General features: G+C 41.7%; 1 protein-coding gene across 7 annotated transcripts in view; it reads left to right on the forward strand.

Annotated features, from left to right (window-relative positions):
• The window catches only part of SAP130 (Sin3A associated protein 130), a 76,948-nt gene extending 64,646 nt beyond the window's left edge, over nt 1-12,302 (forward strand). For 6 of the 7 annotated variants that reach the window (XM_024738034.1, XM_024738036.1, XM_024738035.1 and 3 more), the window contains 3 exons: nt 7,584-7,687; nt 9,450-9,563; nt 9,786-9,944. In XM_024738034.1, the coding sequence (XP_024593802.1) occupies nt 7,584-7,687; nt 9,450-9,563; nt 9,786-9,944 (377 nt within the window). Of the gene's footprint in view, nt 1-7,583; nt 7,688-9,449; nt 9,564-9,785 lie in introns of all 7 variants that reach the window. The other variant, XM_024738040.1, reaches the window with a different exon arrangement.
• Nucleotides 12,303-12,832: the final 530 nt, after the last annotated feature.

Here is a 12,832-nt window from a genome sequence, read left to right on the forward strand (position 1 = left end):
TCTCCAACAGAGCATTCCTCCCTGTGTTTCTTGACTCTTTGGATTTAGGACCACCCTAATTCAGTATGACTTCTTAACTTGATTACATCTGCAAAGACCCTCTTCCAAATAAGATCACGTTCACAAGTACCAAGGGTTAGAACTTAAACATCTTTTGGAGGGACACAATTCAACCCACAACAGAAGCTAAAGAAAAATCACATGATCATATCAATTAATGCAGAAAATTTGTTTGACAAAATTCAAAACGTTTTCATGATAAAAACTCAAAAATAGAGAAGGAGGAAGACTTCCTCAACTTGATAAAAAGTCTACAAAAAAACTAGAGCTAACATTATACTTAATGGTGAAGACTGAATGCTTTCTACCTGTGATTAGCAAAAGGATAAGACTGTCTTCTGTCACCACTCTTAACTTAGGATAGAACTGGAAGTTCTAGCCACATCGTAAAGTAAGGAAAAAAGAGATAGAAGGCTATACAGTTGGAAAGGAATAAATAAAACTATTTGCAAATGACATCATTGTCTACATAGAAAATCTCAAGGATTCTACTAAAAATCCCTGAAACTAGTAAATAAGTTCAGCAAGGTCACAGGCTACAATATCAATATGAAAAAAATCAATTATAATTTTAGATACCTGGAATGTTGTGGAAACATATTGAAAGCATAATGCCATTTACAATTATTCCCCCCAAAGTGATATACTCAGGTACAAATCTAGCAAAACATGTACAGGACGTGTTTGCTGAAAACTGAAAAATGCTGATGAAAGAAATGAAAGAAGATCTAAATAAATGAAGAGGCATACAGCACTCATGATTAGAAAAACTCAAAGATGTCGGTTCTCCCTAGGTTGACCGATACATTTACTGCAATTTCTACCAAAATCACAGAGGTTTTTGTAAACTTAGTAAAGCTTGTTCTAAACATTATGTGGAGAGACACAGGGACTAGAATAGGTAAAATAATCTTGAAAAACAACAGAAATCTTCTTACCAAATCTTCTTTAGCTTCAGTACTCAAAACAGCATGGTGTTTGCAGAAGGATAGACGTGTTGATGACAGGAATGGAATAAAAAATGCAGAAATAGACTCACACAAATATGCCCAACTGATTTTTGACCAAAGTGCAAAAGGAATTCAATGGAGGAAGGAGAGTCTCTTTAACAAATAATGCTGGACATCCATATGTTTGGTGGGGGCAGGGGGGACCTCAACCTAATCCTCACACTTCATGCAAAAATTAACTCAAAATGGATAATAGATTTAAATGTAAAACTATAAAACTTTTAGGAAAAAAACCTAGGAGAAGGTCTTCAAAACCTAGGGCATGGTGAACAATTCTTAGACATAACACCAAAAACACCATCTCTAAAAGAAAATCAATCAATAAATTGGACTTCATAAAATCTTTTTTTATCTGTGAAAGACCCTATTAGGAGGATGAAAAGACAAGCTATAGACTGGGAGGGAATATTAGCAGACTACATCTCTAATAAAGGACTCATGTCTAGGATATATATTAGGAACTCTCAGTACTTAACAGTAAATAAAAACAATAATCCAGTTAGAAAATGGACAAAGGCATAAAGAGACATTTCACCAAAGAAGATGCATGGATGGCAAGCACCTGAGAAGATGTCCAAGGGAATATAAATCCTAGTCCTTAAGTGTGGGCTATGTAGAGACTTTGTTGTTCCAAAGTGTGCAGTGTGGAAGAGGGTGTCTCTCTCTCTTTACAGTGGAGACATGTGACAAACATCCCCTCAGCCAGGTGATCAAAGTCAATTTCAATAGTAATGAATCATGTAATAATACGTACCCTCCTCAGGCAGTGATGACAATGGTACTTCTCTATGTCTCCTCTCAAAAATCTATAACCACTATCTAATCCTAACAAAACATCAGAGAAATCTAACTAGAAGGTCATCCTACAAAATAGTTAACCAGTACTCTTTAAAACTGTCAAGGTCATCAGAAGCAAGGGAAGTCTGAGAAGCCATCAGGCCAAAAGGAGTCTCAGGAGACATGACAAGTAAATGTACTGTGGTATCTTGACTGGATTCTGGAACAGAAAGCAGTAAAATTTAATTTTTAAAAAGCGTTTATCCCTAGCCATTAGAGGAACTTAAATTGAGATGCCTACCAAAATAACAGAAATTAGGGAATTCCCTGGCAGTCCAGTGGTTAGGGCTTGGCGCTTTCACTGCCGGGAACCAGAGTTCAATCCCTGGTCAGGGAACTAAGATCCCACAAGCCACGCAGCACAGCCAAAATAACTGAAATTAAAAACACTGATAATGCCAAATGGGGGTGAAGAGAAACTAGATCTCTCATACGTTCCTTTGAGCATTTTGAATGTTATCCCACTGCTTTCTAGCCTCCATTGTTTCTCTAGAGAAGTCAGCTGCTGATTTTATTGGGGTTATCTTGTAAATGATGCATCATGTTTTGTCTTGCTCCTTTGAAGATTTTCTCAACTTTTTTTTTTTTTTTTGATTTTCTCAACTTTGACTTTCAACATTTTTATAATACTATAATATGTCTATTTGTATCTTTGCATTTATCACACTTAGGGTTCCTTGAGCTTCCTGGATATATAGTTTATTGGTTTTCAGTAAATGTGAGAAGTCTTCAGCCATTTTTTCTTTGAATATTTCTCCTCCTTTCTCTCTTTTCCTTTCGGTACTCCTTTATACATGTTTTGGTGCTCTTAGTGGTGTTTCATGTTTCTTTGAGGCCCTGTTCATTCTTCTTCATTTCTTTCTCCCTTCAGTTCTTCTGTGCTGTTGGTCTGTCTTCAACTACTAATTCTCTTGTACCAGTTCAGGTCTACTGTTGAGCCCCTCTAGTGGATTTTTAACATTTTGTCTACTGTACTTTTTAACTCCAGAATTTCCATTTGGTTCTTTTCTTAAAAAGTAATTTCTGTCTCTCTACTGATTTTCTCTATTTAATGTGACGTGATCATCATACCTTCTTTTACTTCTTCACTCATGCTTTTCATTCTGTGAATTTATTCATAACGACTACTTTGAAATCTTTTTCTGATAAATCTGACATCTGGTCACTCTCTCAAGCAGTTTCTGGTGCCTGTTTCTCTTTCCCTGTGTATGGGTCATACTTTCCTGTTTCTTTGCATGCCTCATAATTTTTCTTAGAAACTGGACATTTTAGATACTATATTGTAGCAACTCCTGGTACTGATCTCCCCATCTCCTCCAAGACCCACTATAGTTATTTGCTATTTGCTTGTTTATCTGTTTAGCGAGTGGCTGGATTCTTTTAGTGAAGTCTAATCACCTGCACCCCGCCAACGCCACCAAGTGTTAATAAGCCTCTGTCGTTACTCCTTGGGGAGGCACAGCTTTGGGTGCCCACAGTCACCTGGGAAGACAGTGGCATTAGTACGGTTCTCCCCCGCTGTTTCCCTGACTACATCCAGCTGATAAACCCCACTACTTGCTTGCCATTTGATTTCCTAGAACACAGTACTGGAATTTGACCTTAAACACAAATTCCTCTGCAAACTAATCCAGTCGTATTGTAGCTCCTTGCCAGAATGGTTTCTGAGGTCAGCGTTTGATGTTTGTTCTGCCCCCAGGAGAGCTCCTGCCAGCTGTCTTACTCTTTGTTCTCTCCTGAAAACTGGCCAGCCCACAGTCTAGGCCGCGCCTTTCACTGGGTCTGTACGTTTCCTGCTACTTTGACTGCACTCTCCACTGCTTTGGGGAGCATATGAACGTGCATACTCTGTTGAAAATGGAGCCACTTCCTTTGGGAAGAGATTAGAAGCTTCCTGTGCTATGGCCTCTTTCTCCCTCCAGGCAGAATCTCTGAGCCTAGGGCTCTGGAGGTGGGAGTGGGACAGTGACAGCCTTTTCTCCGAGTAACACCTTGCTGTAGGAGGTGAGCACTCAGGGTAGGGGAAGAGGAGTGAGTAGCCTGGGGTATGTCCACTTGGTTTGCCTCTCCTAATGTGACGCCACCATTTAACAAGCCAGGAGAAGGGCTCCTGGGGCCCCAGTGTTCTCAGCACGCCTTGCCTAAGGTACAGTCTCCATCCCACAAGTGGGGTTGAGCAAAAGAAGGGAGCCCCCATGTCAGTTAGACTCGCCCAGGACTTGGCCTCAGCAGCAGTGAGCACGGAACAGGATGAGAAATGTCTCGCTTCTCCTTGGAGGAGAGCCATCTCCCTAGCGGCTGGCGGAGAGGGGGCTCTGTGGGCTGGGATGCAGCAATCTGGGATGGAGTCACCGCCTCTCAACTGGAGAGAGGAGAGAGGGAGCGGTCTTGGTTTAAATACCACAGACTCCCTGTTCTTTCCACATTTTCGTAGATTTGCTTGAGTAGATGTTTCTGCTTTGCTCTTTGCCCTTAGGACCTTTCCCAGAGGTTTAAAGTGTTATTTAAAAATTTTCCCCAGTTTCACTGGGGAAGCAGCTTAGAAGAACACTGTCATATCACAAGTCAGTTGTCTCTTATACATTGCTGAGCTCCTCTGGAAAAAAAAAAAGTTTAGCAGTTTTATAAAAACCAAACATACACTTACCATATGACCCAACAGTTGCACTCCTGGGCGTTTATCCCGGAAAAATGAAAACCTGTGTTCACACAAAAATCCGTACACAGGTGTTCATAGCAACTTTTTGGTAATAGCCAAAATCTGGAAACAACACAAATGACATCAAACGGTTAAACAAACTATAGTGCCATTGAGTACTACTCAGGAATGGAAAGGAAAGAACTGTTGATCCTGTAATAGCTTAGATGGAGCTCAGGGGCATTGTGCTTATGCTTGGTGGAAACAGCTAATCTTAGGAGGACACATACCAAAAGGAAAAAAAGAAGACATATCGTGTGATTCTATCTATATAGCAACAAAATTATAGAGGTAGAGAACAAATCAGTGGATTTGGGGGTTAATCATGGGGCAGGGGTGGTGTGACCATAAAGGTCCGGCACAGGAGAGATGTCTGTGGTGATGCAATAGTTCTGAATCTCGATTGCGGTGGCAGTCACATCAGTCTAAAATGCTGTAATGGCATATACTCACTTTATATCAGTGGCGGTTTCCTGGGTGCGATTCTGTACTACAGTTATTAAGATGTAGACAGTGGTGAAGGAGAGATACCTGACCTCTCTTTACTGTCTTTTTTCCCCAGTAATAGTTTTATTGCACTATAATTCATGTAGCATACAATTCATCTATTAACACGCACAATTCAGTGATTTTTAGTATGTTCACAGTTGCACGTCCATCACTACGGTGAGTTTTAAAACATTTTCATTACCCCAATAAGAGACTCCACGACCCTTAGCCATCCTCCCCAATCCTGCCGTCTTCACTCCTCCCTATACCCCCAGCCCTCGGCAACCTCTGATCTGCTTTCCGTCTCTGTAGATTTCCAGTGCTGGACATTTCCTATGAACGGAATCATATATTATACAGTCTTCTGTGACAGGCTTATTTCAAGGTTCATCCATGTAGCATGTATGAGTACTTCATTCCATTTTCCTGCCGAATAATATTCTATTTTATGGATATATACCACATTTTATTTATCCATTCATCACTTGATGGGCATTTGGGTTGTTTCCACTTTTTGATTATTATGAATAATGGTGCTGTGATCATTTGTGTCTGCATTGTTTTTATAAATTTATTTTATTTATTTTTGGCTGCGTGGGGTCTTCATTGCTGCGCGTGGGCTTCCTCTAGTTGCAGCGAGCGGGGGCTACTCTTTGTTGTGATGCGCGGGCTTCTCATTGTGGTGGCTCCTCTTATTGTGGAGCACGGGCTCTAGGCGTGCAGGCTTCAGTAGTTGTGGCTCGTGGGCTCTAGAGCGCAGCAGGCTCAGTAGTTGTGGCACACAGGCTTAGTTGCTTCGCAGCATGTGGGATCTTCCCGGACCAGGGCTCGAACCCGTGTACCCTGCATTGGCAGGTGGATTCTTAACCACTGCACCACCAGGGAAGCCCCATGTGTCTACATTTTTGTGGGAACATCTGTTTTCATTTCCCTTGGACATATACCTAGGAATAGAATTTCTGGGTTATTTGGTAGCTATAGTTAACATTCTAGCAACTCCCAGACCGTTTTCCAAAGTAAATACATTTTTCCCACCGGCAGTGCATGAGGATACTTCGGATTTCTCCATATCCTCACAGCAGCACTTACTCTTTTTTTTATTACAGCATCCTAATGGGTCGGAAGTGGTACTTCACTGTGGTTTTGACTTACATTTCCCTAATGCCTAATGATGTTGAATGTCTTCATGTGATGTTGGCCATTTGTATATGTTTTTTGGAAGAAATGTCTTTTTGGATCCTTTGCCCTTTTTAATTGGTTTGTCTTTTTATCATTGAGTGGTAAGAATTCTTCCTATGTTTTAGATACAGGTCCCTTACCAGATATATCTCTAGACTATCTTTGCAACTTCTGTGAAACTAAAAAGTTTTTTTTAATGCTCGTAATGAAATATACACATCCATCTAAAACTGGTGAAATCTGAATAGGGTCAGTGGACTCTGTCAGTGTCATGGTTGTGATATTGACTGTAGTTTTGCAAGATCTTACCACTGGGAGAAAGTGGATAAAGAGTACACAGGATCCACAACATTGTAAAGCAATTATAATCCAATAAAGATGTGAAAAAAAAAAGTACATGGGATCTCCCTGTATTATTCCTTACAGTTGTATGTGAATCTACAGTTCTCTCAAAAAGGTTAAAATTCTTTCATCCCATTCATGCTAATATTTGTCTAGTAGACAGAGGTTTTTTTTTTAATTGCTCTGAGAAGTAAAGTTTCTCAGTTTTAGGTTCACAACCATATCAAAAGAGAAATTCCATGTCCCACCCCCACCCCCTCCCGAACATGCACAGCCTCCCCTACCATCACCACCACCACAAAATTGTATACTGTATCAGTTTTGACAAACATATAGGTAGGGTTTTTTCAAGATTAATTTTTAAAATAATAAAATAAGGTTTTTAATTTAAAAAATGTTTTTTAATTATCCATGTACTATGTAATTACATTTTAAGTCCTAGTTAAACAGTGATATTAAAACTTCACAGATACAGCTAAACTCACCTTTGACAGGTACCCCTCAATCCTAGTTTCTTTCCCCAGTCCAAATGATGCAATTCATATTTATTTTACTACAGTGCTGGTTACTGGACTTTTCTACCTACATTTAAATGTGACCCAAGTTGGAGCCCTGTGACTTCTCCAAGATCTAGATAACACCACAGAGCTTCTAAGCTTCATGCCCAAACTCTCCACACGCTGGCAAGCTTCACACATGAGCAAGGCTCCAACCCACTAAAGACCATTTCCTTCATTTAAGAGTTTAGAGTACTGACTTACTCTCTTTTGAACTCACTAGATTAGCACAGTAGGTCTTTAAAGAATTCTTCTGGTGTGGACACAAAGAGCTTTTATTCATGTTGTGACTTGTATTTTCAGTGACTTAAAGATATTTAAGTAAAGTTCTTAATAAAGTAGTGGCTTGAACACAAATGACTTTAGCTCTATAAAAATTGAAATATACTTTTTTTTTTTTTATGGTTCCAGAGGAGAAGAAAGCTATGCTGCAGGAAATAGCTAATCAGAAAGGAGTATCCTGTCGTGCCCAAGGCTGGAAGGTTCACCTCTGTGCTGCCCAGTTGCTGCAGCTGGTAGGTGGCGCTCTAGCAGTTGTTACGTCCTGCTGAAAAGAAGGATGGATGCTGGAGACGTCTGAGTTCATAGAACATTTTCTTTAGAGTGATTCCGAAGTGTTCCCAGTTAATGTGGGTCGTGGTAGAATTTTTATGTGTGCTGTGTGATATTATAATTACTGTTACCTATTCTGTGGATGGATGTAATTGTAATCTAAATATATCTTAGCTTTGGTCCCCATAAGTGAAATATACTGAACAACTTAAGTTTGTAAGATGTACAGTTAAGGTTCAGTGTTACCTGTTGCCGTGACATCTGAAAAAGAGGGGGCGTCAGATGACCCAGCTGTGTAAGCTCCTCCCCCTCACGCTGCTCCTTGTCGTGGGGACCAGGCACAGTTCCCACTTCTTCCTGAATAGTGGGCTTCAGTTCTCTGCCAGCTTGCGATACTCAGATAAGCCGGTGACATCCTCCCGGGAGTACCAGGGGGCACCGCTCCCTCTTGATACTTCAGTGCCTGCCTCCTACAGCCCCTACTCCTTCACTCCGTTCCCTGCTTGTCATGGAGTGCAGCCCCCATGTGGCCGTGCGTGGTGTGCGGTGTCCTCTTCCCCTGGGCTGAGAGTATACTGACTAGTAAACTGCTGTTGATCTCTTCTGTCCAATGTGTTAGGTGTTCAGCCCTTTCCATAACCCTAGGCGGGAATCCTTCCTTCAACAAGGTAAAGCAGAGGTGATCAAAATAATAACCTCGGGCTTCCCTGGTGGCGCAGTGGTTGAGAATCCGCCTGCCAATGCAGGGGACACGGGTTCGTGCCCCGGTCCGGGAAGATCCCACATGCCGTGGAGTGGCTGGGCCCGTGAGCCATGGCCACTGAGCCTGCACGTGTGCTCCGCAATGGGAGAGGCCACAACAGTGAGAGGCCCACGTACCGCAAAATATAAAAATAAAAAAAATAACCTCACAAAGTCTTTCCATCTTTGGAGTAGCAATGATCTGAAGAACATTGTCTTTTATGAGTATTGTTTTTAAAGTAGTGCCATGGCTAGTTTTTTTTATGTAGCATAAAAGCATATTTCTCTGAAACTTATAGACTTGTTTTTCAGAGGGATTGTGAATTCCTGGCAGAATTTAAAAGTTATCCTTGGACTTCCCAGTGGTTAAGACTCTGCACTTCCACTGCAGGGGGCACGGGTTTGATCCCTGGTCGAGGAGCTAAGATCCTACATGCCATGTGGTGCGACCAAACAAACAAACAAATAAATAAGTTATCCTGGGGGCTCCCCTGGTGGCACAGTGGTTGAGAATCCACCTGCCAATGCAGGGGACACGGGTTCGAGCCCCGGTCCGGGGAGATCCCACATGCCGCGGAGCAGCTAAGCCTGTGCGCCACAACTCCTGAGCCTGCGCTCTAGAGCCAGTGAGCCACAACTACTGAAGCCTGAGTGCCTAGAGCCCACACACCCAGCAAAGAGTAGCACCCACTCACTGCAACTAGAGAAAGCCCGTGTGCAGCAACGAAGACCCAATGCAGCCAAAAATAAATAAACTAATTTTAAAACAAAAGTTATCCTGGAAGATGGACTCTGAATTATGGCAAATTGTAATGTAAATTGTTGATCAATTTTCTTTACTGCATCTTAGTCATTGGGAGAAATGATTTTATCACCCAAACAGATCCGATACCAGTTTACACAGGTGATTCAGGGTGGGTTGTTTGCCTGAGTTTGACAAAAGTATCTCCGAGGTCATGACGCCCTCCCTCTTGTTTGTTGCAGACAAATCTAGAACACGATGTTTATGAAAGACTCACCAACCTACAAGAAGGGATCATCCCAAAGAAAAAAGCAGCAACTGATGATGATTTACACCGAATAAACGAACTAATACAGGTTTGAAGGAGTCCTTTCCCTCTCCTTACTTCTCCCTTTCCCTCTCTCGTCCACTAATGTCTTTAGTAAAAACCTGTTACTTCAGCCTGCATTATCAGGAAACACTAAAACATTTTTTCTGTGTGAAAGCCTCAAAATGGCTCAATCCAAAGGTGAGAAGTTCTTTAAAAGCCACATTGTTTCGAAGATTACTTACTGACGATGTGATGTCTTTTGTTTCAGGGGAATATGCAGAGGTGTAAACTTGTGATGGATCAAATCAGTGAGGCCAGAGACTCCATGCTTAAGGTTTTAGATCACAAAGATCGTGTCCTGAAGCTTCTAAATAAGAATGGGACTGTCAAGAAGGTGTCAAAATTGAAGCGAAAGGAAAAAGTCTAGACCCCGAATCAGGACTTTGGAAACAGAATTTATGAAGAATGGTGTTGGGGGTGGGGGAGGGCTTTGGTTATTTTCAAAGCAGAACATTGAAATTAAGAAGGCGTTCCTTAACTCACGCTCGAAAGCAGACGGGCCCATAGCATCCAGTGACACGGAAGGATCAGAGCTGATCTGACACAGTGGGCTCCAGTCTTTCTTTCAGGCGTCTCCCTCTTAGACTTACCATGTCGTACATGATTCCTGATGCATCAGTGTCTCCCAGTTGGAATCAGTGACACAAGTGACTGGCTGGCGTTTTTCGGCCTTCCAGTTGATAAACTGTATTTTTCTGCTGGATTCCTGCAGGACCCATACTGAGCCTGGACTGAAAGTATCCACTCAGACCATCTGTTCTCTCTCTACGCTGAAAATCGAACCTCTTCCCTTCACCCCAGTCGGTCCTTACTCTGACCTTCAGATGCCCACGCTGGCCTTCTAAAGCAGTGCCATGGCACCGAGAGACCTGCCACATCTCACTTTAAAGGGTTTGAACTATCGATTCTTGTCATTTTTTTAAAGAACCATTTCAAAGTGAAATTGTTATATTGTCTGTCCTGCGTGTGTCAGAGTTGGGTTTTTGTGGAGGTTCGGAGCAGGCAACACCATAAGTTGCTCTGAGATCTTTGTTCTGAAGTACATTCTTGGTTACCTGTACTTCTGTAGCTGGTGTGATGCTGTTAATTGTATGTACCACACATCTCCAAACGTTAATAAAGGACTCAAAGAGGTTTTTGTACAGAAGTGTTTACCCTACTGCAGTTTCTCTCACGTTGTTGAGTCTACTCTGTTAAAGTTTTGTTGTTCCACATAGAGTTCCACTTACCCTCGTATCTTGAAGATGTCACAGATGGTGAAGCCTGTTGGCTTTTGGTTATCTTAAATACGAGACTACATTGTATCCCACTGCAGATAGAAATTGGTCATGTTATAGGACAGTTAGGGGTAGAGCTTCCAGGAGAGTGGAGTTTCTTTACAAGGTTGCTTCCTGTGAACTAGCTCAAGTGAGAAGCCCAGCCTCGCTTTTTGCCTTGACCTGCATAGATCTGAGACAGGAGTCTATGCCAAGTGATCCAGTCTTCGGCACCAGAGATGGCCCTCCTGGGACAGCCTTCCTCGAACTGGAATGGTAAACTCTCATCTGTTGTAGGATTGGGGAAGAGAGAAGCAAAGCAGGCTTTCAGCCTTCCCCCGGTTAGGCCACATGGCCTGCATAGCATAAGCTAAAGAGGTCCTCGGAACAGGCAAGGCTGCTTCACTAGAGTGTTTCAACCTGAAGATATTACTGACTGTGTACTAGACGATGCCGGTTTAGTGTTGTGTGCAGTATGGTGCCTGTGCTAGCACAGGGCTCCTTGCCTCCATTTCTCACCTGTGCATATTGCCCAGGTATATGTGATGTGCTGGCTCTGAAGGACAGGACCCAGGTACTTTGGATCCTGCTTTATAGACCTATTCTGTCTCAAAGAATTGTTACCTCTGTTTAAACAAAACTTTGATAACCCTGGTCAAAGGAAGGTTGTCAGTACAAACTTTGCTGTCAGTGCAGGTTAGAACGGTGGTGTTTTCTGTTTTCCCTCGCCTTATGAGGACAGTATGATCAGAAGATAGGAGAGGGTGGAGGGGGAGATGAATTATATGTGTCTACAGCATTATTTAAAAACAAAGCACCTTAAAGTATACAGTCTGATAAGATCTTACATACATACATGCCCATGAAACCATCACCACGATGAAGAGAGTGAAGATATCAGACCCCAAATTTTCCTTGTGCCTCTTTGTGATTTCTTGCCTCTCACCCCTCCCTGCCTCACCACCCCCCATCTCCAGGCAAGATTCATCTGCTTTCTGTCACTCTAGATTGCATTTTCTGGAATTTCATTTGAACGAAATCACACAGTATATTCTTTTTTGAGGGAGGGAGTCTGGCTTCTTTTACTCAGCATAATGGAAATTGATGCTGAGATTTGCTCATGTGGCTTGTTTCAATAGTTCATTGCTTTTTACTGTTGAGTAGCAAGCATTCCATTGTATGGATATGGATACTCCTTCCACAAGTTGTTTCTGCATTCACCTGTAGAAAGACATTCAGGTTATTAGATTTTGGTTATTACAGACACAGCTACTTTGTACGTTTCTGTTCTTTGTATGGATAAACGTCAGTACACACCTTAATTGGTGATTTTATGTTGGTTGTACTTTCCAGGGATTTATGACCAGGAGATAGTGCTGAGAAGTCCAGACACCCAGTGGCTCTTGGTCCAGAAAACTATCAATCACATACTTAAAGATGAGAAAGAATTAGAAATATATTTGAGGTAGGACGTCGATATGGTTTCTGTTCTTTACAGTAGAAAATTAAACATAAATCTGGGGGGAAAAGTTTTTGTTTTGTTTTGTTTTTTAATATTTATTTATTTATTTGGCTGAGTCATGTCTTAGTTGCGGCGTGCAAACTCTTAGTTGCGGCGTGGGGATCTAGTTCCCTGACCAGGGATTGAACCCAGGCCACCTGCCTTGGGAGCGGGGAGTCTTAGCCACTGGACCACCAGGGAAGTCCCTGGGGAAAAAGTTTTAATCCATCTGCTTGGTCTAGAAAATCTTTCATATTATTTTCTTAAACCTGGGTATTTCAAAAGATCATTAAATAGAAAATGCTTTAGAATATTTTCATTGATTTTTATCATAGTAATAATATAGAATCACACAGTTTTAGAGTTTAGAAGTTATTTAGAGGTTATATAGTCCAGCCCAACCTGTGATGAAATGGACACCTTTGAAAGGATGTTAAGTTTTTGTACTTTTTTATAGTAAAATACAGCACAGGTAAAGAAAAGTACATGAAACAAATG

The sequence above is a fragment of the Neophocaena asiaeorientalis genome, unplaced genomic scaffold (assembly GCF_003031525.2).
Source record: "Neophocaena asiaeorientalis asiaeorientalis breed wild unplaced genomic scaffold, Neophocaena_asiaeorientalis_V1.1 scaffold98, whole genome shotgun sequence".
Taxonomy (NCBI): Eukaryota; Metazoa; Chordata; class Mammalia; order Artiodactyla; family Phocoenidae; genus Neophocaena; species Neophocaena asiaeorientalis.